Consider the following 27,689-nt stretch of genomic DNA (forward strand, 5'->3'; position numbering starts at 1 on the left):
GAGAGGGGGCGGAGCGAGCGTGCGAGGCGGGCGCGCGCAGGCTCCGCGACCGAACCCGGAGCCGCCTGCGCGTCGGCGTCCGCGGCGGGTGGCCGCTGAGGTGAGGCCGGGCCGGAGGAGCGCGTTCCCGCCGGGCCGCCTCCCGCGCGCCGGGGGCCTGGCACCTCCGTCTGCCCGGGCGCGGCCCGCTCCGTGACCCCCGCGGCCCAGGCCGCTCTTGGCACCTCGACTCCCTGACCACTGGCCCCGGCCGGGTCCGAGGGCCCGAACGCGACCTTGGGCCAGCCCTGCGCCCCCGGCCGGCCCGGTCTCGGCTACGGTGCGGGCCCGTCCCGAGGCAGCTGAGCCCGAGGGGTGGGGCGGCGGACGGAGGCAGGAGCCGCACACGGAGGCAGGAGCCGCACTGGAACTCCGCCCTGTCTCCCGAGCCCGCCGCCTGGCTGCAAACTTTAGCGCCCCTTAAGTTAGGGAGGTGCCCGGGGTCCCCTGAGGTCGTGGCTGAGGAGAGAGGGGCGGGGCCCAGGGGGCGCCCGGAGCGGGAGGCCCTCGCAGCCCGGCCCGCCCGCGCCCACGGCGGGGCCCTTTAAGGGCCAGCGCGCCGCACGTGAGCGGCTCCAGGAAGCCGGCGCGGCACAGCCGCCTGGGCACCCCGGCCCCGGGGAGGCGACCCCCCCAGCGGCTCGGGCGGGGCCCAGCCTGCCCAGGGCAGCGGCAGGAGCTGTTCCGGGGCCGGGCGCGGGGCTGGAGCCCTCCCAGAAGGCAGGCGGCTCTCCAAAACTGGGGCCGGAGCGGGCCCTGGCGCAGGGGACTCTGTGAGGCCGAGTTGGGCTTCTCACTTCCCCGAGGGGACGTGGTGGTGAGGTCGCAGCCTTGTGATGGGGAGCGCGGTTCTCCTGGAGGCCGCCGGGGTCTTTGCCTTCCGGCTCAGCGCTCCTCTCTCTGCCCCCAGCACTGGAGCGCCTGGAGCACTGGGTCCCAGCCGCGCTGAGTGCCATGAGTTGCTGAAAGGGAGCCTGGCTTTCCAGGTGAGCCCCCCAGCCCTGCCCTTCTCGGTCTGCCCCCCCCCCCGGGGTGGGGGACCCACTTTGCTCCCCCGCCTTCCCTTCCCCTGCTGATGGAAGCTCTGGGCCCTCAGGATTATCTCCCCCCTTTCGGAGCCTTCAGGAGGTGAGAGGAAGAGAAAGGTGGGAACTAAGTTGTTTGGAGGGGACAGGGAGTGTGCAGCCCCGAGGGGAGGTCAGACAGGGGCTGGTCACTCCCCAGGCAGCTGGGAGAGGAGACCCAGAGCGCCCGGCCGGCCGAGAGCCTGGGCTTCAGAGATGCCCAGTGAGGGTGAAACGCCTGGGCTCTCCTGGAAATGCTGTCACCAGGGAGGAGAGGGAAAGTGGAAAAGGAGGGATGAGGCTATGGGCCGCCCTCTGCCTGCATTGTGGTCCAGGTCTGTTTGGTACCTGTGTGACCTCGGGCAAGTCTCTTCCTCTCTAAGCACCGACTGCCTAACCCGTCCCTGCCTTGTTCTGAGGACTCAGGAAGTAGCTGCATTTTAACATTTAGACAGGGCCTGGCCTCACGTTAAGTACTTAGTGGACGATCCATCATCATCATCATCATCGTCATCATCGTCAAAGAAAACCGAGGAGCAATCTGACCAGGGGCCAGTTGAGCAGGACAGGGAATGGCGTCCCAAAGACAGCGCGGCTGTGGGGGCAGGACCCCGGTGGGTGCGAGCACCCGTGGGAGACTCCGCAGCGTCAGGACACCGGGGGCTTAGACGTTCGCTGTGCTTCTCTGTGAGGGAGGCAGGTCCTGTGTGCACGCTGACTCCCAAGACAGTGTTTCAGCAAAATGTTTGACACACAGAACCCACAGGGAGCAAATTATTCCATAGAGCTGAGTTTTCCATTGGGTTGAAGTGTTGACTTTCAGCGCGCCCAAAACTTTGAAATTTTAAATATGTGGGGTCACATGCTTCCCTTCCTCTTTAAACAGTCTTCTCAGTGCTGTGACACACACACACCCCCGCCGCCCCCCTCAGGCCACTCCGTTCAACATGAGGGTTAGGACTCTGCCCCAGTGGGGTGTCGGGCTGGCCAGTCTGCCTTGAAGGGCTCACACACCAGCTTCTGGGGTGCCCCTGGGCCTGTTCCTGGATAGTTTGCTCCCCCTGAAATGAATGTCTTTATTGTTTGTATTGTAGGACTAGGAGGAATGGGGAAAGGCCAGTGGGGAGGAGGGAGAATTGTCAGATAAATGACATACACACAAAAAGGAAAAAAGACACCCCCCCACACACACACACCCCATCCCAAGATGCCTTTCTATGAACTACCTGGTACAGGAGATCGGAACCATAAAAATTAAATTCTAAACACTTGGAGATGTTGGGGTGGGAAGGGACAAGGACCCCAGGTGTGGACCCCCCACCCCCCACAGGCCAGCACTCCTCCTCCATGGGATGAACCGCTCCGGCCAGGGACCAGTAACTGTTGCTTCTCCCTGTTGTGTGTCTCCACTTCAGCAGCCTTTTCCTCCTCCTGGCGGCTTCTAACCTATGGGCTGAAGAAGTGGGCTGAAGCTTGTTAGCACTGGTGGCTCAAGCCTGGGAAGCGTAGCCTGGATTTTGGTTGTTTTGATCTGGTGTCCTCTGGTTCTGGATGGGCGAGCTTGCTGGATAGCAAGATTCCTCAGGCCAGATGTGCTTAGCAAAGGAGAATTTCCTAGGAGAGTCTCTTTCTCTGGCACATCCCTCCCCCCTCCCCCCTTTTTGTTCCTCATGGTTTCCCTGTTTGTTAATAAGTGTTTGACCCCTGGCACTCGCTTGTCCTCTGTCTGGCAGTGGTCCATGAGGCTTGGGGAGGCTGGGCAGGTAGTGTGGCTTCGCTGGGGGAAGGAAGAGGCCATGTGGGGGAAGGGCAGGCTGGCTGAGGTCTGGTCCATCTCAGGCGAGGCTGGTCAGGGCTGGGAGTATGTCCCCGGCTGACTCACTCGTGGGCCCTCTATGACTCAGTCTCCCCAGGTATGACCAAGGCTGCCAGCTGACAGGCACAGCTGCCCCGAGAGCCTCAGTGATTGTGGTTAAGAAATAAGGAGGCTTGTGGCTTCAGTCATCCTCTGTAGCTCCCTTCTAGGTCACTCCATGGGTAAACACCTCTGGCCACTCCTCCTCCTGGGTCAGAGCACCCAAGGCAGGGCTGGGGTTGGGCAGAACAGGCTGGCGGGCAGGTGGGCACACTGGTCAGAGCAGGCTACCAGCCTCTCTCTCCTGTCTCCTTTGCAGCTGCCTTGGGGCGTGGCGTCGGGGGCACAGAGCCATGTCGGACCTGCTGCTGCTGGGCCTCATTGGGGGGCTGACTCTGCTGCTGCTGCTGACCCTGCTGGCCTTCGCCAGGTACTCAGGGCTGCTGGCCGGGGTGGCAGTGAGCGCCGGCTCTCCCCGCTTCCGCAATGTCACTGTGGCCTACAAGTTCCACGTGGGGCCCTACAGCGAGACGGGGCGGCTTTTCACCGAGAGCTGCAGTGTCTGCCCCAGGCTCCGCTCCATCGCCGTCTACTATGACAACCCGCACATGGTAAGGAGCCTTCTGCCCTGTGGACGGGCGTGGGGCAGGGCTTGTTGGGGGAGGGGCATTTTAGTGTCTTAAGGAAGTGGTGGGAAAATCTTCGAGTTGGCCCTGCAAACCCCTCCTCTCTGAGCTCAAAGCTCCCTCCAGATTTAGCCTGGACTTGGGTTCCCTTCTAGGAGTGTGTGCTGGTTTCATTCCCCTGGCTCCTGGCTGCCTATGGACCTCGGAGTGCGGGGACCGTACCACTAGGAGGCCAAAGCCAGGCTTTCGTCCGCTGCCTCCTCCCTTGTTGTCCCCCCTCTCTCACCCCCGTTTGCGGCCAGTGCTCTAAGGCCAGGCCTTCAGATCCTGCCCTCCGTTTGGGGTCATGTCGTGGTATTTCTGTGCCTTCCCTTTTTCAGCTCTCCTGCTGTGGTGCCAGGTTCTCAAGGGCTGAGGGGGTAGGCTCTGGGCGTGGGACTTGGAATCCCACTCCCCACCCGCAGTCATCCTGGCGACCCCTGACCTGTTTATAAGGCATCGCTTGGGATGTCAAGCTGCCTGGTTTGGAGAGGGCCTTGGGGGCAAGTGGAGCCAAGTGAGCTGCCCAGAATGTCTGAGATGCTGGGGTCGGAGACTAAGCCGGCATCACTGGCACCCTGTGGGCGTCCAGCTGTACTTACAGCCTGCGGTGAGTCAGGGCTCACCAATGTGGCCTCCTGCAATGCCAGGGGCGGTGCTCACAGCTGGCAGCCCTGCGAAGGGTTCCTCAGCCTCCAGCTCTGAGCCTTGGCAGACCGGGCATTTGGAATCCCCGGCTCTGGTTTCCTTGCCTGGAGAGCTCACGTGGGCAAGGCCCACAGCCTACCCATTGTCTCCTGACCAGGCCTCACTGGGGCACTCAGTCAAAACAAGGGTGTGCTGGCGCTCTCTGTGCCTGCTCCTGCTCACACCCGCACCCCGGAGATGCGCACAGACGGGGCCCCGCCCTCAGGAAGCTTCCTGCGGTCGGCAAGTCAGGTTCACACAAATGAATCTCCCACAGAACTCTGAGCTGTGGGTTTGGAGGAGGTGCTTCACGTCTGCCAGGGAGGCCCTAGCGCGGCGCTAGGTTTCAGCTGGGCCTTCTGCCCGAGCGGGATTTTGCTCTGCTGGGAAGGGCCTCGTGGCCAAGGGAACCACAACAGCCAGGGCCGGCAGACGCAGGGTGACCGGGGAAGCGTGGCAGGACACAGGGGAGGGGAGAAAGAGGTAGCAGGGTCCGCTGGGCCAGGCAGTGCGAGGAGAAGTGCAGCACCATTTGCCATCTGCGATTTAGGAAGCTGCTGGGTGGCAGGTGGAGGAAGGAAGGAGATGAGGCCGAGAGGCCACGGAGGGTATTGGGCTGGCCTCTGGTGAGAGGTGACATAAGCTGGTGGAGGGATGAGTAGACATTAAGGTTTTGAGGTCACACAGCTGGGTGATGGCAGTAAGTGGGAGTCAAAAGCACTGGGACCCAAGTGAGTGGGGCAGGCCCGTGGAAAGCTCCTGGGCAGGGTGCCCGACCCCCACCCTGCAGGAGCCTCTCTTGGGTAAGTCCCTGCCCCTCCTTCCACACCTGGCCTCGGTAAGGCCTCAGCGGGAGGGAGGAGCGTCCTGTGGCTTCCTCTTTCCTCATGGGCTTGCCCACCTGTTCCCGGAGCAGCACACTGCCTCGGGTTGGAGGGGCTCGTTCCAGGAGGGGAAGTGGCCCAGGCAGCATCCTGGGTCTGTGCTCAAGGCTGGTCCAGGGAAAAGTGAGATAGGAGAACCCTGGCACGTGGCGCTCTCCATATAGCCTCCTGACCCAGCCCTGCTTCCAGGCAGCCCACCATACAGCTCTCCCGGAAGTGTGGTAGACCCTGTGGGCCGCCAGGGTTAGCTGGGTACTGCCTGACTTGGGTGCCAGTTTGGGGACCATGGCCTGGGAATATGGCCTGGGAAAATAGCTTTGAGGCCAGCATTTCAGGATTCTGGTTCCATCTCTTCACTCCTGCTGTGTGGTCTTGGGCATTTACATAACCTCTCTGAGTCTCCATTTCCTCATCCGCAGGGGAGTGTTAAAATCCCTGCCTTCATAGTTAGGCTGGCAGGGGATAAAGTAAGTGGCACAGGTGAGGCATTCCCCCCAGCACCTGGCCCTCAACAGATATTTGACAGCAACAATAAAAAGGGTGGAAAAGACATGCTAATTAGGTGTGCTGCGCGGTTAGGCCGAGTCCTGGTGATCCGGGCTTAAACCATGGCCCGACTGGACATTTGGCCAGCACAGAGGATGAGCGTATAGGTCAGAGTGGCCCCTCTGGTCCTGCCCCTCCCAGTCCTGGGTCACTCTAGGATACTGCGTCCCCATTCAGAGTTGGGTCACATCCTGACACCTGGATGTGACAGGGATGCTTAGTCCCCACCTACTCCGGGAGCTGGCAGAGATCCTACAAGCTTCGGGGAACCCCGGACCTCTAGGAGTTCACGGCTGTGGTAGGACCTGGGGCCACAGGCCCTCACTGCTGGTGCTTAGAGGAGACTGCAGAGCAGGTATCGGGAGCTGAGGTGCTTCTCTCACTCGGGTCACTCAGACTTTTCTATTTCTAACCAACAGATATTGTGCCACCTGCTGGGCACTGGGGCACCATGGGGACCAAGGAGCCCCGCCCTCAGGCCCTCTCGGTGGAGGGTGTCAGGGGAGCCTGGACGAGAGGCCCCATCCAGTCCTGAGGGAGCCTGGGAACCCAAGCTTTCTGCTCCTTGGCGCTGCGCGCCCCCCCCTCCTCCAGCAGTGGCCAGCTTGGGGCCCTACATATTGTGGTTCAGGGAAGGAAGGGATGGGCTGTTGGCTGAGCTGTCTGAGTGTCCCATCCCCTCTTTCTCCCTCCCCAGCTCAGCCCAGCGGGAGCCAGGCCCGCTTCTCAGTGAGCGTGGGGAGGAAGGGAGACTGTTTCAGGCTCTGACAGTCAGTCGGGCAGTGAGCGACCCGCGGAGAGCTGGCCACCTGCTGCGGATGCTGCCCACCCCTGAGGTGTGGACTGACAGTTCCCTAGCCACGCCCCTTCCAGGCCTCAGCTGGCCACGGGGAGGCTGGTTCCCAGACAGGCCTCACCTGGCCTGGCTGTGGGCCCAGGAAGTCCCACAGGAAAGGGCACCATCAAGGCAAGATCATGGCGATGGCTGCGGACACATTCCTATCAGAGGCTGCTCGAGCACATACATCCTAGAGATGGGCAGGCAGGTAGGTGGGTAGATAGGTAGGCAGATAGGTTAATGTATGCGTATCAGTCAGCCCTGGATCCTGGAGTTCCAGATGGGAGGAGGCTGCAAGGTCTGAGCCAGTGGTTCTTACGGGCAGGAGCAAGGATATTCTGTTCTCCATCTCTGAGGGTCTTGGTGGAGGTGGGGGGAGGAAAGAGGGAGCACATGGCAAGAAGTGGGCAGACCCTGGCAGTCTCACAGATGGCCCTCCTTTCTGGGGAGCCTTGGTGTAGGGGCGGGGGATGGAACTGGGAGGGCCTCGAGCACCTCACTTGATCCTGCCCAGCTCTGACCCATGGACGGGCCCTCGTGGCCAGGCTGCTGTTACTGTGGCCATGGGTCTGTCCTGTCTGCCAGCCCGGCCCTCCAGTCCACCTCCTGCCCCCTTTGCTGCTGTCACCATCACTGCTATGTTTGGGGTTTAAGCAACCTGCCTGCTGCCCTTGTGGGAGCCTGGCTGAGGCCGGTGGGGCGGCTGGTTCAGTACCTGGCCAAGGCCTGGGAGGGGGTGCTTGCCCTTGCCCCAGGCATGGAGTGGGTGGGGGAACTGGTTGCACTTGGGTTCTGCCTTTAGTAGCTAGACTGCCACTGAAGGTCCTTCTCCCCGTCACTGAGAGGCAGCCTGGTCTCCGGGTCTGCAGGGGCTGAGGCGGCAGAGCCTCTGTGTGTGGGGTGGGGGACGGAGGGAGGAGGGGGCACCAAGGTCACATGGAACCTGGGAAGGGGTGAGGGAGTGGGATTTCCCAAGTTTGACGCCTCAACCAGGGTAGTGGGAGTGTGGGCTGGGCTGGCGTTTCCTGAGGGCCCAGGCCATGCCCTACCCAGTCACCCTGCGATGATTTCCTTCAGAGGAGTCCAGGCCTTTGCTCCGCTGCCGGGTAACGGTGTGGGCAGCCCTGGGAGGACGGCAGAGCGGCCTTTGGAAGGGGGAGGCGAGGTTCAGCAGGCACGGGCTTGGGGCTTGTCCTCTTGGGTCTGAATCAAGCTTCCCCGTTGCCAGCGGTGACTGGGCGAGCCTCTGGGTCTCTGAGAATCCCTGCCTCAGCGTGGCTGCTTTTAGGGGACTAATAAGGACGGGGCCTGTCCGAAGCCCCTAGCAGGTGCCTAGCACCCCTGCCTCCGAGGCCTGTGCCTCCGGACTTCGCACTTTCCTCGGGCCTTGCCCCCTGCAGGCCGCCGGGGCATGTGAGGAGGCGCAGCGCCGGGAGAAGCCATCCCTAGCCTGGGCCTGTTCCTCGGGCTCCAAGTGGAGCAGACGGGCTTGTTTGGCACAGGTCCGGGCCGGTCTGCGGGAGCTCGAATCCTGACTCCATCGCTGCCTGGCTGTGTGGCCTCTGCTGAACAGCTTTGCTCTCTGGGTCTCAGAAACAGCGTTGGTAACACTGTCGACTGCACAGTGCTGTTTGTTTTATTTTTTTTATATATTTTTATTGATTTCAGAGACAAAGGGAGAGGGAGAGAGAGAAACATCAGTGATGAGAGAGAATCATGGATCAGCTGCCTCCTGCACGCCCCCTACTGAGGATTGAGCCTACAACCCGGGCATGTGCCCTTGACTCGAATTGAACCTGGGACCCTTCAGTCTGCAGGCCGACGCTCTGTCCACTGAGCCACACTGGCTAGGGCGACACAGTGCTGTTTCGATAAGGAGCTGATGCATGGAAGACAGCAGCGGGGGCGGGTGGTGAGCACCTTGTCAGGTACACCTGGTGTTAGGGTTATGCTTGGGGGTGAACAATGCCCTGGCACACTTCTAGGTGGGAGTGCCCAGAAAGCACCTGGATCCCACTCTGGAGCTGGGCATCCTGCGGACTCGCTCCCCTCGGCCTGAAGTTCAGATCCTCTCCTCTGGCCCGGGGTCTGCGTTGCCCAGGTCCTTCCTACTGGTGCCCAGGGCGGTGGGACCTGCGGGGCTCGGTGTGTTGGCCGGTAGCACTCAGGAGGGTGGGTGAGTCCACTGTTCAGCCTCCGGCCTGGGCAGGTGCGGCTGCTCTGTTCCCGGGGGCAGCTCTGGGCTGGGTAGGCTGGGGGGAGTCAGGCAGCCCCTGGGCCTGGGGATGGCAGACAGTGAGGTTATGCAGGTGTGGGCCCGGGCTGGCCGTGTCCGCTGAGCCCAGGGCCTGGGTGTGGTCTGAGCCAGAGGACCCCGTTTTCCTGCCCGGTTCCTGGAAGATAATCTTGATCTTGTCCAGTTTCCAGACGCAGTGAGGTCTCTAGGGAGCCTCTCTTCATTCTGGCCTCTCAGGGAGCTTTAGGTTTCAGGCAGGACCCCCCGGCCCCATCTCACATGCTAGGACTCAGGAGGCCTCACCGCCCAGAGGAGAGGCTCTGCTGTTCTTGCTTTCAGGGCAGGTTCCGAATGGGCCTCCCTTCACCCAGAGTGCTGGGTCCCCTCCCCTGTCTCCCTCTCCCTGGTGCGTTCCTCGCCGGTGCTAGTTCTGGCCCAGGTTCCCAGAGAAATGCCTGTTACAGGGAGGGAGGGAGCAGACAGGTGGGGTTGGCAAGCCCAGGCTACCTCAGGTGGGTGGGGTTTCTGTCTATCAGGACATTCCCACTTTCTGAGCCCTTTTCCACCTCAGTGGCCATACCCCTGGAGGCGGGCCTGGCTGGCCTGGGAGCCAGGGAGCCCCTCTGCTCCGAGACCAGCCCTGCCACTTCCCAGCTGGTCTTAGGGCCTGTCTTGCCTCCTTGCTGGTGCCGGTTCAGCTTCCTCCCAGACCCAGCTCGGCAGGAGGTGAGCTTGCTGAATAGCCTCTGAGTCACTGCCAGGGCCGGCGAGGGGCAGTGAGTGTCCTCACTTGTGGAACTGAGGGGATGCTCAGGCAGGGAGGGAGCACCTGTGCCCCAAACACCTCCAGGGTTTCAGGAGCCTCGTCTCCTTATTGGCTGCTTTACTGACCAGTGAGAGGAGTTCCTCCTTTTTCTTTTCGTTTTTGAAAAAGTAAGTTTATTGATTTCAGAGAGGAAGGGAGAGGGAGAGAGAGATAGAAACATCAATGATGAGAGAGAATCATCGATCGGCTGCCTCCTGCACACCCCCTACCAGGGATCGAGCCTGCAACCCGGCATGTGCCCTTGACTGGGACCCTTCAGTCCACAGGCCAGTGCTCTATCCACTGAGCCAAACCGGCCAGGGCAGGAGTTCCTCCTCCTTCAAGGTGGAGGGAGAGGAGGCTGCTCAGGTGCAGGGTCTGTGTGTGCATGTGCTGCCACTGAGCACACCCCAAGAGCTTTCTGTGTTTGCGGGTCCTGCCTGGAGGCCTGGAGTTGAGGGGAGGTGGGGAAACATCAGTCCAGTGCAACACACGGCCTGCTCCCTCGCAGGCATTGGCTATGTTTTACTTATTTTTATTGGTTTCATAGAGGAAGGGAGAGGGAGAGAGAGAGCGAGAAACATCGATGATGAGAGAGAATCATTTATCAGCTGCCTCCTGTACGCCCCACACTGGGGATCGAGCCTGCAACCCAGGCATGTGCCCTTGACTGGAATCGAACCTGGGACCCTTCAGTCCACAGGCCCACGCTCTATCCACTGAGCCACACTGGCTAGGGCCCTCACAGGCGTCTGGGATCAGAGGAGGGGCCGCTGGGCGGGGAGCAATAGAAGGCTTTGAGGAGGCGAGTTGAGCTAAAGGATGAGCAGGAGTTTCTCAGGAGAAGGGACTCCGGAGCCGGACGAGGAAGGACATTCGGGCAGAGGAAGTAGCTTACGCAGAGGCAGGAAGCACGGGAGGCATGGCCTGTTTAGGGAGTTGCAGATACGAGTGCTGTGTGGGCCTGTGCGGGGGTGGTGGGGGAGGAGGCTGGAAAGCGAGCTGGGCCAGAGCCTGGGTTTGCCCCTCCTTCTGCTGCTCAAGACATGCAGTGGGCACCTGCCCAACTGGGCTCTGGGCCCCGGGGCACCTCGGGATGCAGAAACGGTGCCGGTTGAGTGTGCGGGCAATGTCGTGTGGGCCACTGAGATGGCCTTGCGTGCTGGGCTTGAGTGTCATCCTGGAGGTGAGTTGGAAACCGTGAGCGTTCTAACGAAGCAGGAGTATCACAGACTTTCTGGTGCCTTTTGGGGACTGAGGAGGATGTTGAGCTGCTGAAGTGATCCCAGGAAAGACCCTCGGACCCAAACCCAGGCAGGCCAGGGGTTGCCAGAGATGAAGGGACCTCCTGTCCAAATGTCCATGTACCTTATGGTGGATCTTTCTTTTGTCCCGCCTAGGCTGCTAGGGTCGGGAATGGGAATGCGGGCTTTGCAGCAGGCATGGATCCTGCCGAACCTCCGGTCTTTCTTAGGGTGTGACGTGGGGCTGTGGCACCATCTAGAGACAAGAGTTGGAACTGCAGGGATCTCCAGCACCCCTGCCTGGGTGGGTGGGAGGAGCCTCAGGCCAGAGAAGTGACTGCTGCTAAGCGGACTTGATGTGGGGAAGAGTTTACAGCAAAGTGTTGGTGTGGGAGGTGGGGTGCCTCTGAGCCTCCCTGAGGCTCCCTGAGAGGGTGTTTGCACCTGAAGGATGGGCAGGGAGGGGGTACATGTTCAGAGGTTTGGGTGGATGGGCATTCTAGGCCAAGGGTCACTTACTTGGCCGGTGTCATCGGTGCTAATAACCGACAGCAGTTATGGCGCATGTGCTGAGTGCTGGCCCAGCCTCGGGCCTCAGGCAGAGGCTTTAATATGACAGTTCTGTACGTGGATATCAAGGGACTGGGCTCCAGGAAACCAAGGAACGTGTCCGGAATCACACGACTCAAGACTCACGCCCCGGCCTGCCTCTTTCCAGAGGTGTGGTCCTGACCACTGAAACCATGTTTCCTGCCACTAAAGCCCTGAGCCAGGCTTAATGCCCTGGGATTCAAGGGCAGCAAGGAACCAGAGCCACAGGGAGCTGGAGTGACCCCCAGGGACTGCATAGAGGTGAGAGCCTGGAGTCGGTGCCCAAGTGCCAGGCTAAGTGCACCACCAGGGGCAGCTCGGGTGGCCAGAGTAGAAAGGCAGAGCAGAGCTGAGGGGCCCCAGGGCTGTTGACAGGCTTGGAAAGGCCGGAGGGAGGGCAGAGGCGAGAACAGGTGGCAGTGACTTCACGGTGCTGAGGAGCAAGTGGCGGTAGAGTTTAAATGTAGGGGTCAGCGGACCCTGTGCATCCGGGACCAGGAACACCCGGGATTGAGAGCACGCAGTCGGTGGTTAGTCTCTCTGACTCAGAAACATATGTGCCTCTGGGGGCTCAGCCCGAGGGCGGGGACAGACTCAAGTGGCAGGAGGAGAAGCAAGTGCTGGGCCTTACAGGCCTGGAGTCAGGCCTAGGAAGTGTCAGGGACTCACACAGGCCCCCCACCTGGTGGGGTTGGTGGGAGATGGGGGAGCAGAGTGGAATGCTGGTCCCAGGGGTCCAGAGAGACTCGGAGGGACCAGCCACCTCTGGCCTAGCCGGGAAGGGGCAGGGCCTGGGCCGGGTGTGGGCTGAGAAGAGGCCTGGAGGCCCGAGGGAACGGGGAAGGGCTCTCACACAGTTCATCAGCCCACAGTTCCACGCGCTCTCGCTTCCTGCAGCCCCTCTACAGCCAGCACGGGGCCTGGCATGCTTCTGGAGGAATGACGGAAGGGGTGGGGAGTCCTGCAGAGGATGCCATGGGCCGGGGCCATGAACGGGTCCCAGCAAGAAAGCAGTGCTCTCCATCCTGGTGTCTGGGGCTGCATGGTCTCTTGGAGCTGGTGGTTCTGCCAGGCCTGAGCTGGCACAGAACCCAGGTCTGAGGACCTCTTCCTTTGCTCAACAGACACCCCTGCTCTCCCTCCCCAGGTGCCCCCCGAGAAGTGCCGCTGTGCAGTGGGCAGCATTCTGAGTGAAGGGGAGGAGTCGCCCTCCTCTGAGCTCATCCAGCTCTACCAGAAATTTGGCTTCAAGGTGTTCTCCTTCCCGGCACCCAGCCACGTGGTGACAGCCACCTTCCCCTACACCACCGCCCTGTCCATCTGGCTGGCTGCCCGCCGCGTCCATCCTGCCCTGGATGCCTACATCAAGGTGAGACAGGCCTGGAGTGTGTGTGCCGGGGGCGGTGGGTGCAGCCAGTACTCTGGGTGGGCAGCACCCTGGGGTCCTGTGGGGCAGGTGCCTGTGGGGCGGGAAGATGGGCAGAGGCTGCTGGCATCTCTTCTCGATGCCCAAGACCTTGGGCACTGACCTCTCCTTTCTGGGGAGAGGGCACCGGAGTGTCTGCTAGGAGCATAGGGAGCTCGTGCAGAAACCTGGCCTGGTCGGTTCAGCTGTGGCTTGGACCAGAGACGTCCTCAGTGCTCAGCGCCCACTCCAGACTCAGAAGGATGGACAGGCCACCTGACCCCATCGTGCTGGAGGCCTGCGGAGCAAGGGGCCTGCGGCTCCCGGTGGCTGGCAGGCCAGGGTTCGTGTGTTGACTCTGGCCCTGCCTCTTACGGGGCCATGTCCCTGTTTCCTGAGCCCAGGACTGGGCCTCGTCTCCTTCGGTTCCTGATCTTCTTGTTGGCAATGCTGGCGGACCCGTCTGAGAGGAGGAAGCCAGAGAGCCAGCCGCCAGGAGATTTTTTTTAACTTTCCCTGTTGCACATCCTTCTTTCTCTAAAACATTTTGTGAACTCGGGCGCTAGGGCAGTGACCCCAGTTTGGGCTTGGAAGCCATTGCTTAGTCACCCATCCAGCTTGTGTGTGTTGAATGTCTGTGTGTTAGGTGCTGTGCTGGACACGATGGGAGATGCTGTGCATGAGCTAGGCATGTACAGAGAGGTGTGGAGACAGTGTCAGACAAGAATGGGAGGCATAGCACAGGGAAGAACAGGGTGAGAAAGGCATGGGACCAGCGTGGACCGAGTGGCCAGGGACAGCCTCTCGGAGGAGTAACCTTGGGCACAATTCTAGAGGAGCCCTTGGGGAGGGAGGAGAGGGCTCTGAGCCCAGGGAGGGAGTGCGGAGAGAGGCTGTGGGAGGCGCTGCAGTGTTCCCGCAGGAAAGGAACCTGGTCTGGGCCGGAGAGACCGGTCCTGGCTCGGGGCTGTCCCGGAGCCTAGTGTGCCCGGGCTTGGGCTGGCTGTGGCTCTAGAGCTCAGACGAGGTGGATACTCACTGTCCTTGGGGAGCACTGGGGACTCGGGGTGAATGGGATGTTGGGGAGGAGCGGGGGTGGGAGGAGTCAGCAGGAATGTGAACTCAGTGGGTTTGTAGGGACCTGGTGGCTTTGTTCTCCAGAGCAGCTTGGCCGGGGGACAGGGCCTCTGTGATGGAAATGGAAGCTGAGACTGGCCGGGCCGAGGGGACAGTCCGGGAATGGGGCCTGGCCGACCGGCCGTGGCCTTGGTGGTCAAGAGGAGCCGCAGGAGGGCAGCACACAGGTTTCCTTTAGGAGCTGGGGTGGCAGCTGAGGGGCTGGGGAGGTGGGCTTGCCTGTGGGGTGGGCCGGAGGCTGAGGGTCAGGGTGTGGCAGGAGCTGGGGGCCTTGCTGGTGGTGCGGGCAGGAAGGGAGAGGTCAGTGCCCAAGGCCGCAGCACGTCTCCTGGGTGGGGACTCTCAGGCCCCAGGGAGGCTGGTGGTGGTGTCCCCAGCTCTGTCTGTGTCATCCTCTACCTCGGGGCCAGTCTGGAGCCGCACCTCTGGGAAGAGGCTTCCTGGGTCCCCACCTCAGAGCAGGATGCGTGGCATGTGGCGAGGTGGCGAGCAACTCCTCCACCAAAGCCTTTTCCTGGTTCGGGTTTATTTTTAGACGCCTTTGTCCAAATTCCCCGGCCCCTGACAGCTTCACAGGTTGCCTGGTTTTGACGTCACCTCTTTGATGAAAGCTCTTCCTCCTCCCTCCGCCAGTGCCGCCCCCTCCTCCCCTGTGGGAGCCTGTCAGCTGTGCGCTGGGTTTGGTTCTCCCGGGGTGGGGCTGGAGCTGGAGGGGGGGCGGGACTCAGTACCGTCCTCTTTCTGGCCTGGGACAGGGAGGCCGGGGAGAGGGGGAGCGGGGGCTTCTCCGGGGGTGTCTGAGGCACCTGGGCCTGGCCACCGGCTGGGAGAGATGCCAGCTGCCCACGGGGAGGTGGGCCCAGGTGCTCTGCGGGGATCTGGAGGCGGAGGTCTCCTCTGCCCCTGGTTTAGCCTGACCTGGTGTCTTGGGGAGCAAAGCCAGGTGACAGACACGGAAGGGCTGGCTCTGCTTTTGGTCTCGGCCCGCAGTGGACAGGGGAGGTCCTGTGTCTCTCAGCGCAGGAGACAGAAGAGAAGCTAAGGCTCCCTCCCACGCTGCCCTCATCCCGCTGCTCTGGGACCAGGGAGAGGAGGCTGCTAATGAGACTCTGGCTCTTCTGACTCTCAGCCCTGACAGCTGGCTGCCTTTAATCGTGTGCGCGCTCATGTGTGTGTGTGAGAGAGAGAGAGAGAGCGAGCACACGCACACGCCCTTGTTCTCCGCCTCTCTGACTGCTCTCTGGGTCTGAGGCTGGGTCGTGGAGGTGCTTCACGTGGAATGGCAGGAGTTTCTGTGTTAGGAGGAGGCAGGGTGGCGGGGGAGGTCTCAGAAGCCCTGGCTGTCACAGGGGGGCGAGCCTGGGGCAGGATTGGTCTCGTGGGACAGCGAGGGTCCTGGGGTCACTGTGAGGAGCCCAGCGAGCATCATTTGTCAGGTCTCGGGGGGTTCTGGGAGGATGGCTGGATCGCAGCTTTGTGGTCCGTGTGGCAGCCCTGGCTCTCGGCCGCCTTCCCCAGCCCGGCAGCCCGGCAGGCTAAGCTGGAGGGGCTGGGACGCAGCCTTTCTTCGCGGAAACCACTGGGGCCTCGGCTGAGCGCTGTGGGCAGCGTGACTGCCAGTCTGTGGACGATGCCAGCTTTGTCAGGCTGCTACATCCACTGGAGGCTAGGGAGGTGGCCTCCAGGGCTGGAGAGAGCACTCCCTGACCCTGGAGGGGAACCTGGTAGCTGTAAGAGGGGCCTGGGCCTCCTGGAAATTGCCAGGCCACAGAGGAAACGAGGCCCAGGTGTCAGCCCAGAGCACTGGGAAAGGCCCCCAGACCCACCGCAGGGTGGAGCCGCCTTCATGAGAAGGTCAGGCACACGGAGCAGCCGGGACTGAGCGGCCTGGACCCGGGTGTGGGAGTGGTGGGGGAGGTCCCTGAGCTCTGGGCCTGGCCCAGGGCATTGTCCGAGGGGAGGCGGTTGGCTGGGAAGTCGGCAGGCCCTGGAGGTCAGACACTGGCTCTTTCTCCGTAGAGTTGGAGAGGAACTGGAGAGTGCCGTAGCCGCCGACAGACCTCATTTGCATATTAGGTTTTCAGTTGAGCAAAAAGCCACTTACCCAACACCTCCAACATGCTACCAACTTTGCTCAGCTCTTTATATGCCTCGTCCTAGTTGAGCATGCACCCAGCAAGATGCTCAGTAACTGCTTGTTAAATGAATAACAAAAAAGGGACAGCTGGGTTGATGAGTTGTCCTGCCACGGGTTGAAAGTGGGCAGGGACCCCGACCACAGTTCTCAGCCTGCTCTGGGGAGCCTAGGGTCTGTGCTGAGGTGCCCCTCGGCTGGACGCCGGGATGAGGGCGTTGCTCTGCCCCTGGTATTCAGGCCAGATGACCTTGGGAGCTTTTGTTTGGAGGAGAAAAGGACTGCACTGGGGTGTGAAGAGGGCTTCCCTTATTAAAAATAAAGCTTGGAGCCCTTCCACATTAGCTCAGCAAAGGTGGCAGACGTGGGGAGAGGTGACCCCAACGTTTACTCGCATTGGGGCCTCCTCACCTGGATGCCCGCTGCCAGGGCCATGCTGCTCCCCACGGGGGTTCTGGCCCGTGGTCTGGGAGGCAGTGGGAGCCAGGAGCAAAGGACAGGAAGAGCCCACTACCCAGCAGGCACCACGAAGGGAGGCTTGGCAGCAGACACGCCCAGAAAGCCTCGTGTCCTCACCCTGAGTGAGGCGGAAGCAGCTGTCCCCGGCTCCCTCACTGCAGCTCCAGGGCCAGCTCACCTGCCAGTGCTGCCCCCTGCTAACCGGCCTACCCAGCCCAGAGAGGAGGGCACTCGGCAGCGCCAGGACCTGGGGCCGCGTGAGGAGCCCTGGACTCTTTCTCCCCCAGAGCCCCCACCACAGGCCTGGCCCTGCCCAGCAGGAGTGGATGCAGAGGGACGGCGGCTTCAAAGGGGCAGCAAAGCAGCCTTGGGGTGGGTGGCCTTGGGGCTGAGCCTTGAAGGGTAGGTGGCGTTCTCCAGCTGGAAGGCAGGCCGGGCAGAGGCACAGACATGGGCATGGCCTGTGTACCCGTTGTGGCCTAAGTCGGGAGGAGCAAGAGTTTGGGCCCAGGAGAGGAGGCTGAATGGCGTCTGGGCGTCTGAGCAGAGGAGCCTGAGGAACAGGACCTGACACGGGAAGGTGGGGAGGAGGAGCCAGAGGCCACAGCCGGGCTCTGAACGCGGGTAAGAAGTTAGCTGAGAGGAGCAGTGACTACTCCCAGACACCCCCAAACTAGGAGGAGACTCCCTGCCATGTCCCTGGATGTTGAGATGGGGGGGGGGCCCACAGGAGGCCAGGCCTCTCCGCTCTGTCAGCCTAGGCCTGGAGCTTGCTCCCCAGCCTCTCTGGCTTCACCCCTCCCCACTCCCCTACCCCAGGACCGAAAGCACAAAGCCAGCCTTTGCTGGGGCGGGCGTGGGAGCTACCACTCTCAAAATACCAGCTCGGGTATGTGCGCTTGGCAGCCCTGCAGGACCCTGGGGGCTGAGGCTCGTCTGGGTGTGCTGTGGGCTGGGCGGTTACCAATCCAAGGGAGCCTCTTCCCAGGCAGATGGCCTTGGGAAAAATCCTGTGCTCTTCTCCAGAAGGCTTGGGATTCCGGGAAGGAGGCTGGGCTGGCCCTCGAGAGCCGGGCAGCTCTGCCCTTCAGAGAGCCCTCGGATCAGGAGAGCCTGCTGTCTGCTGAGGGTCAGGAGAGGGCCTCCTGGGGAGGGGCTTCCCGAGGGGCCAGAGGTCAGAGGTGCCACCTGAGATGAGACATCAGGGCCTCCTCCTCCCTCCTCCAGTCCTCCCCCTCCGCTCCTCCCCTCCTCTCCATCCCACTCACCCACCTGTCCTTGCTCTCTGGCACTTTCTGGTTCCTCTGGCTCCCAGGTGCTCGGCTTCACGGCTCCATCTGCCCATCTGTACCGAGCAGCCTTCCTGCTGCTGGGTAATCAGTCAGCCGCGTTGCGTGGGCTTGTCCGGGCGGGGCGGGCCCAGGTCCTTGACTGCACAGGCCCACCCCAGCAGCTGTCAGCTGTCCTGGGGGGCTGTGGGCCTGCCCTGGCGCCCCTCGCACCTTTGGAAGGGAGAGTGGTGGGGTCCCAGGACTGCGCCCCCAGCTCCCCATGGGGCTCTCCCCCACATGCTCCCCGGCCAGAGCAGGGCTGAGATGCGGGGCCTGGGGGTGGCTTCCCAGCCCACCCGGGCTCTGGGGTGCTTAAGGGCTGGCGTTCCCTGCGCCTGCTCAGAGCGAATCGCCCTCCCCTGCTCCTCGGTGCCCCAGCCCACCCTGGTCTCTAGCGCCCCTGAGGCCCTCCCATGGGCCGCCGCCCGGGAAGCCAGGACCTGGGCGCGGGAATATGAGCAGAGGTGTAAATTGCATGGCACGCTGCCGGCTCTGAGGTGAAAATGAAAAGTCTCAGGCAGTGGCAGCAGCAGGCACAGCGAGCGCCCCACTCCCTCACACTCCCCTTCCTCAGTCCTCCCAGGCTCTAGGTCACCCAGGGGCTAGACCGTCCCAAGAGAGCCTTCAGCTCTTCCTTCCATTATTTTTCTGTCTGACTAATGCACAGAAAAGGCTGTGCTTTGGTTACTTAGTGGCCTTAATGTTTGGGGCAGTGTCTCCATTGATTCTTTTGGGGGTTTTCAAGTATACAGTTGCCTGATCTTTAAGTAATGGTGTTTTATTCATCTCTCCCAATTCCTCACTTCTTTTGAGATCCTCTCTTTCGATCTCTTTATCTTACAGTTGGGGGATTGATCCAGAGAGAAGCCACCCATCTGTCAGCAGCTAGGCCCAGGCTCCAGCTCCTGCCTCCATCTCGGCCCCTTCCCACCCTCTCTCTGCCCTCCCCGGCAGCCCTCTCACTCCTGTCCCTTTGCCTGTCACTTTCAGAGCCCTGGGCCCTCCTGCTGCAGAGGGGAAGGAGCCCCCACCGCTTCTCAGGTTCTCCCTGCTGTCACAGCCGGCCCCACAGACAGGTTTAGGTTCTTGGCCAGAGGCTGCTGGGAGGCCCGGTGGGGATGAGAGGGAGTGAGGGAGGGGAAGTTGACAGAAGTTCCGGGGCAGAATAATAACAACGTGCCACATTCCAGCAGCAGCCCTGCTACGCCTCCCCCTCCTTTGCATCACTTTGCATGTGCGATTCAGACCAGCTGCCTAAGGGGCCTCCTGGGCCGGAGCCCCCACTTGCAGGGACCGCTGCGTGCAGGCGGTGCGCGTCAGTGTCTGTGTAATTAAAAATGAGCATGCCTCACTTCACCCAGTGCAGGGATGCCACCACCTCAGGTGCGATGCAACAGCTGTGTGCTGGCTGTGTGGCTGCCCAGCTGTCCAGTCTGGTGTGGATGGACGGGTAGGACTGGGCAGCTCAGGCTGAACAGGGGGCAGGAGGTAAGGGGCTGTGATTGGCTGGAGCCGGAAGAGCAGACCTCATCCCCTCCTGGGCCTAGAGCTCCTGTAGGAGATGTGGACCCAGTCCTGGGCCGGCACCCAGTGCCTCGTCCTTTGGGGGATTTGAGGTCACTTAGCTCTGAGCAGACGTAGCTTCTAGGTTGCCTGGGGGTGGGATCTACCCTCACCTGCCCCCACCCTAGCTGAAGTAGAACATCTGATGAGGGTAGTTCAGGTAGTTCTCTCTCCCCTGCAACCTCCCCATCCCCTGCCCTCATTCAGTGAGAACTTCAGGGGAGGACTGTGGCTCCTGTGGGAAACCCTGGCCCAGCATGCCAGGTTAGCCCCTTTGCTGTGTGGGCTGAATGCCTGCCCCAACTAGGAGGTGAGCACCCCCCGAGGCAAGGAATTGTGTCCCAAGGTAGCTGGGCAGTGGTACCGAGGGGGCCTGGGGGCACTGCTCTTTCCCTTGTCTGCCCGAGCTCCTGGTGAGTGAGCCGGTGTGAGTGCAGGGGTGGGGGGTGGGGAAGTGAGGTCTCTTAGACACCCCCCCCCCCCCGCCACCCGTGTCCCATGTCCCCCTTGGTTTCTGCTTGTGGAAGTCCAGGAGGGAGGGAACCCTGGAGGTGAGTCTCAGGGACTGGAACGTCTACGTCCAGTTTCCAGCAGCTCCTGGCGGCGCCCGGGCCTGATTGGCTGACTGCTTTCTGTTCGCTGGGGAGCACCTGGCGGCCTGCATCTCCCACCTTGGAGGGGCCCCCGGGGGCCCCTTGAGACTGTGTGGGAGGGAGTTGTCCTGGGTGGTGGCCTCATCAGATGGCCAGTGGCCAGAGCAGGCACCCTGTCCCAGTGACGCTTCCTCAAGCCTCTGGCCGTCGGGCTGTGGGAGGGGGTGCCCAGGCCGGGAGGACTTCGGGCCCTTTCTCCGGCAGTACCAGCCAGCGCGGCCCTGCCCTCTGTCCTTGGCTCTTGGCAGTCTGTCTCCCAGGGCTCCCGGGGGCTGGCGGAGGGGAGGCAGCTGCCCTTGCCTTCCTTCACTGATTGTCCTGTGGCCACCAGCTCGTGGACATGCCGCCTGGACACAGCTCCTGCTGAGCGGCCCCTCTGCCCTCAGGCGGGAGGGAAAGGCCTTGTCCTCCGCCCGCTCACGTAGGGACAGGGCTATGGCGAGTCCTGTCCCGCGCCCTCCGTCCCCAGCGCCACTGCACTCACTGCTGCTCAGGGGACAGAGGCTGGGGGACGTTTCTCAGCCCGACCCTTGCCTGTGGGCTGGGTTGGAAGTTTGTGCCTTTGCCTTCTCCAAGCCCCTGCGTCTGAATGTGGACAGGGCCCAGCATGTGTTAAAATGACTTGGGGCTGAGCTGTCAGTGAGGTTTCAGTGAGCTTGGCACCTCCTGCCAACAGTGAGTGCCAGGGTCTCCAGGTGGTGGGGTGGCTGGGGTGTGAGGCTGCCCCTCCCGAGGCCTGGGGCAGGCTTGGGCAGTTGGTGCGTCCTGTGTGGGATGCTGTGAGGAGGGAGGGCTGGGCAGGGAAGGAGGGGCTGTGGCCAGGCCACAGTTTTCTCTCCCTCCTCTGTCTCCCCGGTTCCTCTGTTCTCCCCAATGGCTTTGAGATGAAGGCGACGGCAGGGATGGAGGATGCAGTTTCCATGGCAACAGGGCTGTCCACAGCCAGGCAACTTCAGAGCCCGCTCTCCGGAGGAGGCAGATGCGCAGAGCAGCCACAGAGCTGCCTCCTGCCTGCCAATGAGGGGGATGGCAGAGCAGGTGGCAAAGGTGGCTGCCTGGCGCTGCCCACCCTGGTGCCCAGCTTAGAAAGGAGGGTAGACAGAGCACTCTTCCCTCTTAACTCCCCGTTACTTCCTGAAGGGAAGCTGAGTAGGCTCGAGTGTAGGCAGGGGTAGGCTCCACTATCCTTGGAGTTTCTGGGGAGCACAGGCACAGGCTCCAGGGGCGTCCCCAAAAGCCAGGCCGCCAGGTGACTGATGGCCACTGAGGCACTCCCCGTGGACCCTTTGAATGCCCAGGGCATGGGGCTGCTGGGGAAGGCCGTGTCCTGACTGGGTCCGGGGCCCTTTTCCCTTTGCTTCCCTCTGGCTGCCAGGAAGGGCCCGGGACCCCCTTCGGACCCCCCCTGGCCTTGGAGACGGCCCATTTCACCGAGAGGGGCTCGGGTTTGGCCGATGCCCACCCCGAGTGCGGGCGTTGGAAGGGCCCCAAAGCCTGGTCGCTCCTGCTGCTGGAAATGTCCTTGCTCAGCCCCCTCCTGAGGGGCCAGGGCAGAGTGTGTGGGCGGGTGGAGAAGCCAGGCAGCCATCCGTGTGCTCAGCGATGGGAGGAGCTCGGGGCATGGCCCGGGAGATGGCCCAGAGGGCACCAGGTCGGCAGAAAAGATTGGCTCCTACGATCAAAGACAATGACTTTCCTTCACTGACCCTGGAGGAGTCAGGGCTCGGCTGTCCCACCCTGCGTTCGAGCCCAGGGGGACGCAGGCACAGGCCTTCCGGTGCTTTCTGCCTCACTCCCCCTCTCCCCTCTTCACGTGCTTTAAGGGAGGGGCTCCTCAGCCTGGGCTCGGCCACAGGCAGACAAGTGGAGTCCTGGAGTGGCTTCTGCCCGCCGGCCGCCGGGTCTCTCATTACTGCTGAGTGGAAGGCTCATTTCAGAGCTCGTGGCGAGAGCCGGCAGGCGCTATAAATAGCCATGTTGTGAAGGCTGGTGGGTGAGCAGTGGCAGGGCAGGAGCCTCTGGTCATCTCAGCGGTAATTGTGCTCCATCGCACGAAGGGGGCGGGCAGGCTCAGGAGCAGGATGCACTTGGCCCTGTCCTGGACTGTTCCCGCCTCAGGGCACTCGGGCATCTGTCTGTGCCCCTTCCACCCACACCGAGGGCTGGGAGTCTTGGGCCTGGGTCCAGGCAGAGGGGAGGGGAGTGCCTGTCTCAGAACTTGGGGCCCATTGGGGAGTTGGGGTAATGTCCGCTGTTAGATCTACTTGTCCTGCCTTCCCCTCCAGCCTAGGGTCTGGCTCCTCCCCCTCGGCTAGAACTCTGGGCCCGGGTGCAGGAAGGCCTGGGAGCCAACCACCGCTGACGGTTTCGGAGGCTGGCATGGACCTGAACTTGCAGGGCAACGGGACTGGAAGGGGGGCTTAGGCTCAGCTGGCCTGGAGCCCTGTCCAGGGTTTGTCAGGAACGTGTCTGCAAGGACAGGGCACTGGCCTCTCCTGCTCTTGTGGGTCACTCCGTATTGTCCAGGGTGGAGGGGAGGTCAGGGCAGGGGTCCTGGGATAGAAAGTCTGGCAAGTCAGACCTTGGCTTGGGCGCCTCGGGCCGTGGTTCGTGGGCCCGTCTGGTGTGAGGCGTGAGGCTACGTGGCTGAGACCAGTGTTTCTGGAACAGCCTCTGGTCCCAGCCTTGCACTAGGACTCACGGGGACAGGCTCCTGGGCTCTCCCAGCACTTGTCCCAGGGTATTGCCCCAAGGACTCCTGGGTCCCTGGACCACTGCCCCTGGGGTGTGGGGTTGGGAACTTGAGGGAGATCGGGGCCCGAGGCAGAGCAGCCCTGGGGAGGAAGGCACAGTAGCCACTCGGGGACAGGAGGCATGCAGGGCTCACTCCTCCTTTTGTCCCTGTCTGGCAAGGAGCGGAAGCTGTGTGCCCACCCTCGGCTGGAGATCTACCAGCAAGACCAGATCTACTTCATGTGCCCGCTGGCCCGGCAGGGAGACTTCTATGTGCCTGAGGTGAAGGAGACAGAGCGGAAAGGCCGGGGGCCTGCGGAGGCCAGTGATGCCCAAACGGACGGCACAGGTACAAGGGCCGGGGAGCGAGGTGGGCCTGCCGGGAGCCCTCACTCGGCACGTGGGCTGCCTGTGGGTGTCCAGGGGAAGCTTGGCCGAGGTGGAAGAAGACCTGCCCCCCCGGGACCCACAGGCAGAGTTGGCTGTTCCCAGACACGTGGGGCCATGTAGATGTGGACTCACATGTTACCCCTGGCAATGCAGATACAAGATTCTGCCTGATTCCCTCCGGGGCCACAGGGGTACCCTTGGAAATACGGCTCACAGGCAGCTGGGTCGCGGGGGAGGGGCTGGGGCGCTTGGGAAAGGCGCCATGTGGGGCTCCTCGGGAAACAAGGTTGGCACTGGACCTGGAAGGTCAGCGGAACAGGTGCTCTCCTGCCCCCAGTACATGGCCCCGCCCAGAGCCAGCCGCCTCCTCCCTGCCGAGGAGCAGCCAGAAAGCGTGCAGAGGGGCAGGGGATCGGTGCCCGGCCCTCCCACCAGGGCCAGCCCTCAGACCCAGGTCCAGGCCAGAGGCTGCTGCCTGTTCTCAGCTCTCCCTCCTGCCATGACCTCTTAGGACCACGAACTGTCCCCAAGGGGGAGGAGACCTGCTGGGAACATCCCAAGTGTCCCAGGGGTCTGACCCTTGGTCCTGAATGTGGAGCCTCGTGTGGGTCTGGAGGTCCAGCCCCTGTAGGAGTGGTGCAGGCTGGGAGGAGAGTGGCTGTCCCCCTTCACTGCCTCTTTGGGAGACTCCCTCTGTCAGTCCCTTCAGCAGCCAAGGTCACCTGGAGAGGCCTGTGCTGTCGGGTGGGGGTGTGAGCGGCAGTCCACTCCCTGGGGGCTGCGTCCAGCACAGTTAGCTTCATCTGCCGCTTAATTACCTCCCTGGGGCGCCACTCGCACCCTCCTGTAGTGCTGGCAGACGCTCCAGTGCCCTGACGGTGGACACAGGATGTGGCCCAAGGTCAGCGGGCCCAGGCAGTCCCAGGGCAGGGAGGGGCAGTGCCTTGACCTTCCTTCGACCCCCCTCTGCTGCCTCTCCCCCGTTTTTTGGCCCACCCACCCAGCCTCCCTCCCAAACACCACCTGCCAGGGGACTGAAGAACTGCTTGGCACCCGCTGCAGCTGGCTACAGCCAGCGCTCCCACGCCCTAGCGCCTGGGCCTGTCCTCCCACCAGCCTGCCCGCCCACTCCCTGGTGTGGGGGCCGAGGGGTCTGCCCCCTCTGACAGGGTCTGCCCTGACGCCAGGGGCCAGGGCGGCTCTGGGTGTCTGCCTGCCAGGTGCCTGACACGTGCATAGCAGTGCATGTTGGGAGCCTGGCCGCCCAAGGCTCGGCCTGTCCCGCCTGCCTCCCTGCTGGGCCCCTCTGGGGCTGGGAGGGGAAGGGGTGATTAGCTGCCTGTGCCTGTTATTACATTGATGTATTATTCAGCTCCAGAGAGGCGATTCGATTTGATCTCCTTGCGTTGGCTGTGGGCAGCGGAGGAGGTGGGCCTGGGGTGAAGGTGGCAGCTTCGTCCCTGCCCCAGCATCCCTGGGGAGGGGGGTGGGGTGTTGACTCCCTGCCTTGTGCTCCTTTGCCAGAAGCATCCCCACGTCCCAGGGGCTGCCCTCGGAGGCCTGAAGGCTCCCCTGGGCTCCTTCCCTGACCACTCCCAGCCCGGGAGCAGGAGAGGTTTCCATGCCCTCGTCCCAAGAGAGCCGGGGCCTGGGAAGAACAGGAGAACTGAAGGGGGCCGCCTCTTCTGCTCCTTTCAGGCCGGCAGCCCTGGGGCACTGATCACTATTTAAGGAGCAAACGTGGGGCTGGAGTTGTGACCCAGTCAGAGGGAACCACCCCTAAATCAGGGCGTGGCCTGGGCTCACTCGTGAATGCCTGCACCAGGGGAGCCGTGACTGGGGCCCCGGCAAGAAGAGGGCGCTGGGCCAGCAGCCTGGTCCCTCCAGGGCTCACTGCACCTCCGCCATGGGCCCAGAGGGCATTTTCCTGGGGCCAAGGGGACGAGGAGGGCAGACCCCAAATTCCCACCCCACCCTCGATTCCAGCTGAGGCTTAATCAAAGTTCCAAATGCCAGGCAGTCCCAGCTGCGCCTGGCTCTGGGCTCCATCACTATGGAGACAGGATCTGGGACGCTGGCCCCCCTCACCTTCTGTGATGTTGGGCAGCAACCCCCCCGCCCCCCTCCCACAGGAGAGGGCCTGTCAGCTTCCTCTCAGTCCCGCTCCCGCTCACGGTGGGCCTGAGCCTTGCCCTCCTCGCCACCCCAGCTGCTGTCAGTGCCTCTGATCTGGGAGGTGAATTGAGGGATGCTCCTCAGCAGGGCAGACAAGGGCTGCTTGCCTGGAGCAGATGGGGCGGAGGAGCAGATGGGGGGACTGGCCCCGCAGCCCCGCGCAGCACTGTCTCAGGCTCCCGGCTGCCAGCAGAGTGCTCTCGGTCCCCCCCCACACACCCGCTTTGTGGCTCAGGAGCCACCCGTGGTGGGGGTAGGTAAGGGCTCCCCTGGGTGACCCGGGCATAGGGGAGCTTCCTCCCAGCACCCTCCTTCAAACAGCCAGGAGAGGGTTCCTCAGGACTCCATCGCTCTCCGGCCCGCCGCCTCCTCCAGTCAGGCTCAGCAGGGCCACAGGCAGGGCCAGCTGACTTCCCACATGTGGCTGCTCCTTGGGGGCCCTCCATGGGGGGAGGGGGACAGTCTCCATCCTCACGCCTTCTGGGCCACATTCAGTCGCTGGACAAACCTCTCTCCAAGCCTGAAATGGGGGTGGAGGGGGCCATCAATTGGGTCTCTTTGTTCTACCCTTGGCTTCTCACCTCAGGGCCCAGTGATCCTTAATGGACTGTCTGGAGGGGGCAGGCTTTGTGGGAGTGCGGGGAGCTGAGGCTAATTCGGGGTAGGGAGAGGCGTGCACAGCAGGCTGTCCTCCCCCCTCCTCCTGGCTCCCTCTGCCCTGTCAGTGCAGCGGGTCAGGGCAGCGGGTTAGGGCAGGGGGCAGAGGGCAGCTGGAATGAGCCTCCTGGGCCGGCTGGCTTTATTATTCATGAGCAGTGCAGGCTGAGTGGCTGGGCTGGTGGGCGAGCTCTGTCCTCTGGAGGAGGGGCGGGGTCCTGGCTAACCTGGCTCCCTCTTCCTGCCCCAGGAGCTGACACGCTGAGCGATGGGAGTTCTGTGAGCCTGGAGGTGGGTCCTGGCAGTCGGGAGACGTCCGCGGCCACACTGTCCCCAGGGGTGAGCGGCCGCAGCTGGGACGACAGTGACACCCGCAGCGAGCACAGCTACAGCGAGTCGGGCGCCAGCGGCTCATCTTTCGAGGAGCTGGACCTGGAGGGCGAGGGACCCCTGGGGGAGCCCAGGCTGAGCCCTGAGGCTGAGCCCCTGGGAGCTCCCAAGTGGCCCCGAGAGCTCAGTACCCCTGAAAAAGGTGAGGAGTAGCCCATGGCCCCATCCTCTGTGCTGCAGTCACTAAGGAACTGACCAGACTCTTCAGCCTCCTCCTCCTCCACCTTCCGGGCCCAGGCGAGGGCCAGGGGTCTCAGGGGACCTGACTTCGACCCCGGCCTCTAGCCAAGCCCTGTCCTCACTGCCCTCTTGGCTCCCAGGGCAAAGGAGCAGGGACTGTTCCCTGCCCCCCGCCCCGGGCTGCTGCCTCTGTTACATCTTTTTTCAGATTCACATTGGAGCTTCCAGGAACCAGAATAAAGCAAAAGATTTTATTGTTGCACCTGGGGTTGTGCTGTGCATTTGTGTGTGTGTGTTCTACCTTGGGGAGCCCTGTGCAGATAGGTGGGGAGTGGGCAGGAGCACCCCAGCCCAAGAAGAGGAAGGGGGACAGCACCCTGGGGTGGGGGGCAGACAGGGTTCCGGGAGGCCTTCCACTCCCTGCCCTGTGGCCCCAGTGCAGCTGCCCCTCCCTTGCAGCAGTGCCAGAGGGCCCCCAGCTGCTGGAGAGCAGGACGAGGGGTGTGGGAACTGGGCACAGGGCGCCCCCGGGCTCGGGAGTGGGGAGCTCACGGCCTGCCTTGGCCAGCCTGCAAGGGATGCATTCGTGTCTGTGGCTCGAGTGTGCCTGTGTTCCTGCTGGCGTCTGCCCCGCAGGTGAGGTGTCCCTGCTGTGCTCGCCCGCGTCTGTGTGCCTGCCTGTGTGCGTGCGCACGTGCTCGCGCTTTTGATTCTGTGTGTGACCCTGGATGGGTCTGCTGGGGAGGCTGTGCCAAGTGGGCATGAGGGTGTGATGTGCTGGGGTGGCTGTGTCCGTGTGGATGCTGTGTGACCGGGTGTGAGGTTGGCGGGGGGAGCATCACCGGGGGCTTTTTCCACACGCTGCTCTCTGTGTGTGGCTGTGTCTGGACAGCTGTGTGTGTGGTTGTGTGTTCACGTGTGCAGTTGTCTTTTTCTGTGTGTCTGCGTGAATACGGCTATGTGTGTCCACACAGGGCAGAGGGCAGCTTGAACGAGCCTCAGGGGTGGCTCTATTATTCATGACGTGC

The 27,689-nt window shown here is 62.6% G+C and overlaps 1 protein-coding gene across 3 annotated transcripts; it reads left to right on the forward strand.

Annotated features, from left to right (window-relative positions):
• Positions 1-26,923, forward strand: TEX264 (testis expressed 264, ER-phagy receptor). Of its 3 annotated transcripts, none has more exons than XM_028132501.2 (6): positions 1-100; positions 950-1,025; positions 3,278-3,569; positions 12,602-12,823; positions 23,050-23,218; positions 26,342-26,923. In XM_028132501.2, the coding sequence occupies exons 3-6, from the start codon at positions 3,312-3,314 to the stop codon at positions 26,632-26,634; spliced, it is 942 nt and encodes a 313-aa protein (XP_027988302.2). In that variant the 5' UTR covers positions 1-100; positions 950-1,025; positions 3,278-3,311; the 3' UTR covers positions 26,635-26,923. The 3 variants fall into 3 exon arrangements, with proteins under 3 accessions (XP_027988302.2, XP_008153426.2, XP_054585932.1); XM_054729957.1 differs by lacking the exon at positions 1-100 and adding an exon at positions 107-319; XM_008155204.3 differs by lacking the exon at positions 950-1,025.
• The last annotated feature ends 766 nt before the right edge of the window (positions 26,924-27,689 follow it).

The sequence above is a fragment of the Eptesicus fuscus genome, chromosome 18 (assembly GCF_027574615.1).
Source record: "Eptesicus fuscus isolate TK198812 chromosome 18, DD_ASM_mEF_20220401, whole genome shotgun sequence".
NCBI classification, from domain to species: Eukaryota; Metazoa; Chordata; class Mammalia; order Chiroptera; family Vespertilionidae; genus Eptesicus; species Eptesicus fuscus.

What these genes read in the sequence shown, in the direction of transcription:
- TEX264 (XM_028132501.2), top strand. Translation starts at nt 3,312, where the DNA reads ATGTCGGACCTGCTGCTGCTGGGCCTCATTGGGGGGCTGACTCTGCTG. An exon ending in ACTATGACAACCCGCACATG is followed by an intron (nt 3,570 to 12,601) that starts GTAAGGAGCCTT and finishes CTCCCTCCCCAG; the next exon opens with GTGCCCCCCGAGAAGTGCCG. An exon ending in CCCTGGATGCCTACATCAAG is followed by an intron (nt 12,824 to 23,049) that starts GTGAGACAGGCC and finishes CTGTCTGGCAAG; the next exon opens with GAGCGGAAGCTGTGTGCCCA.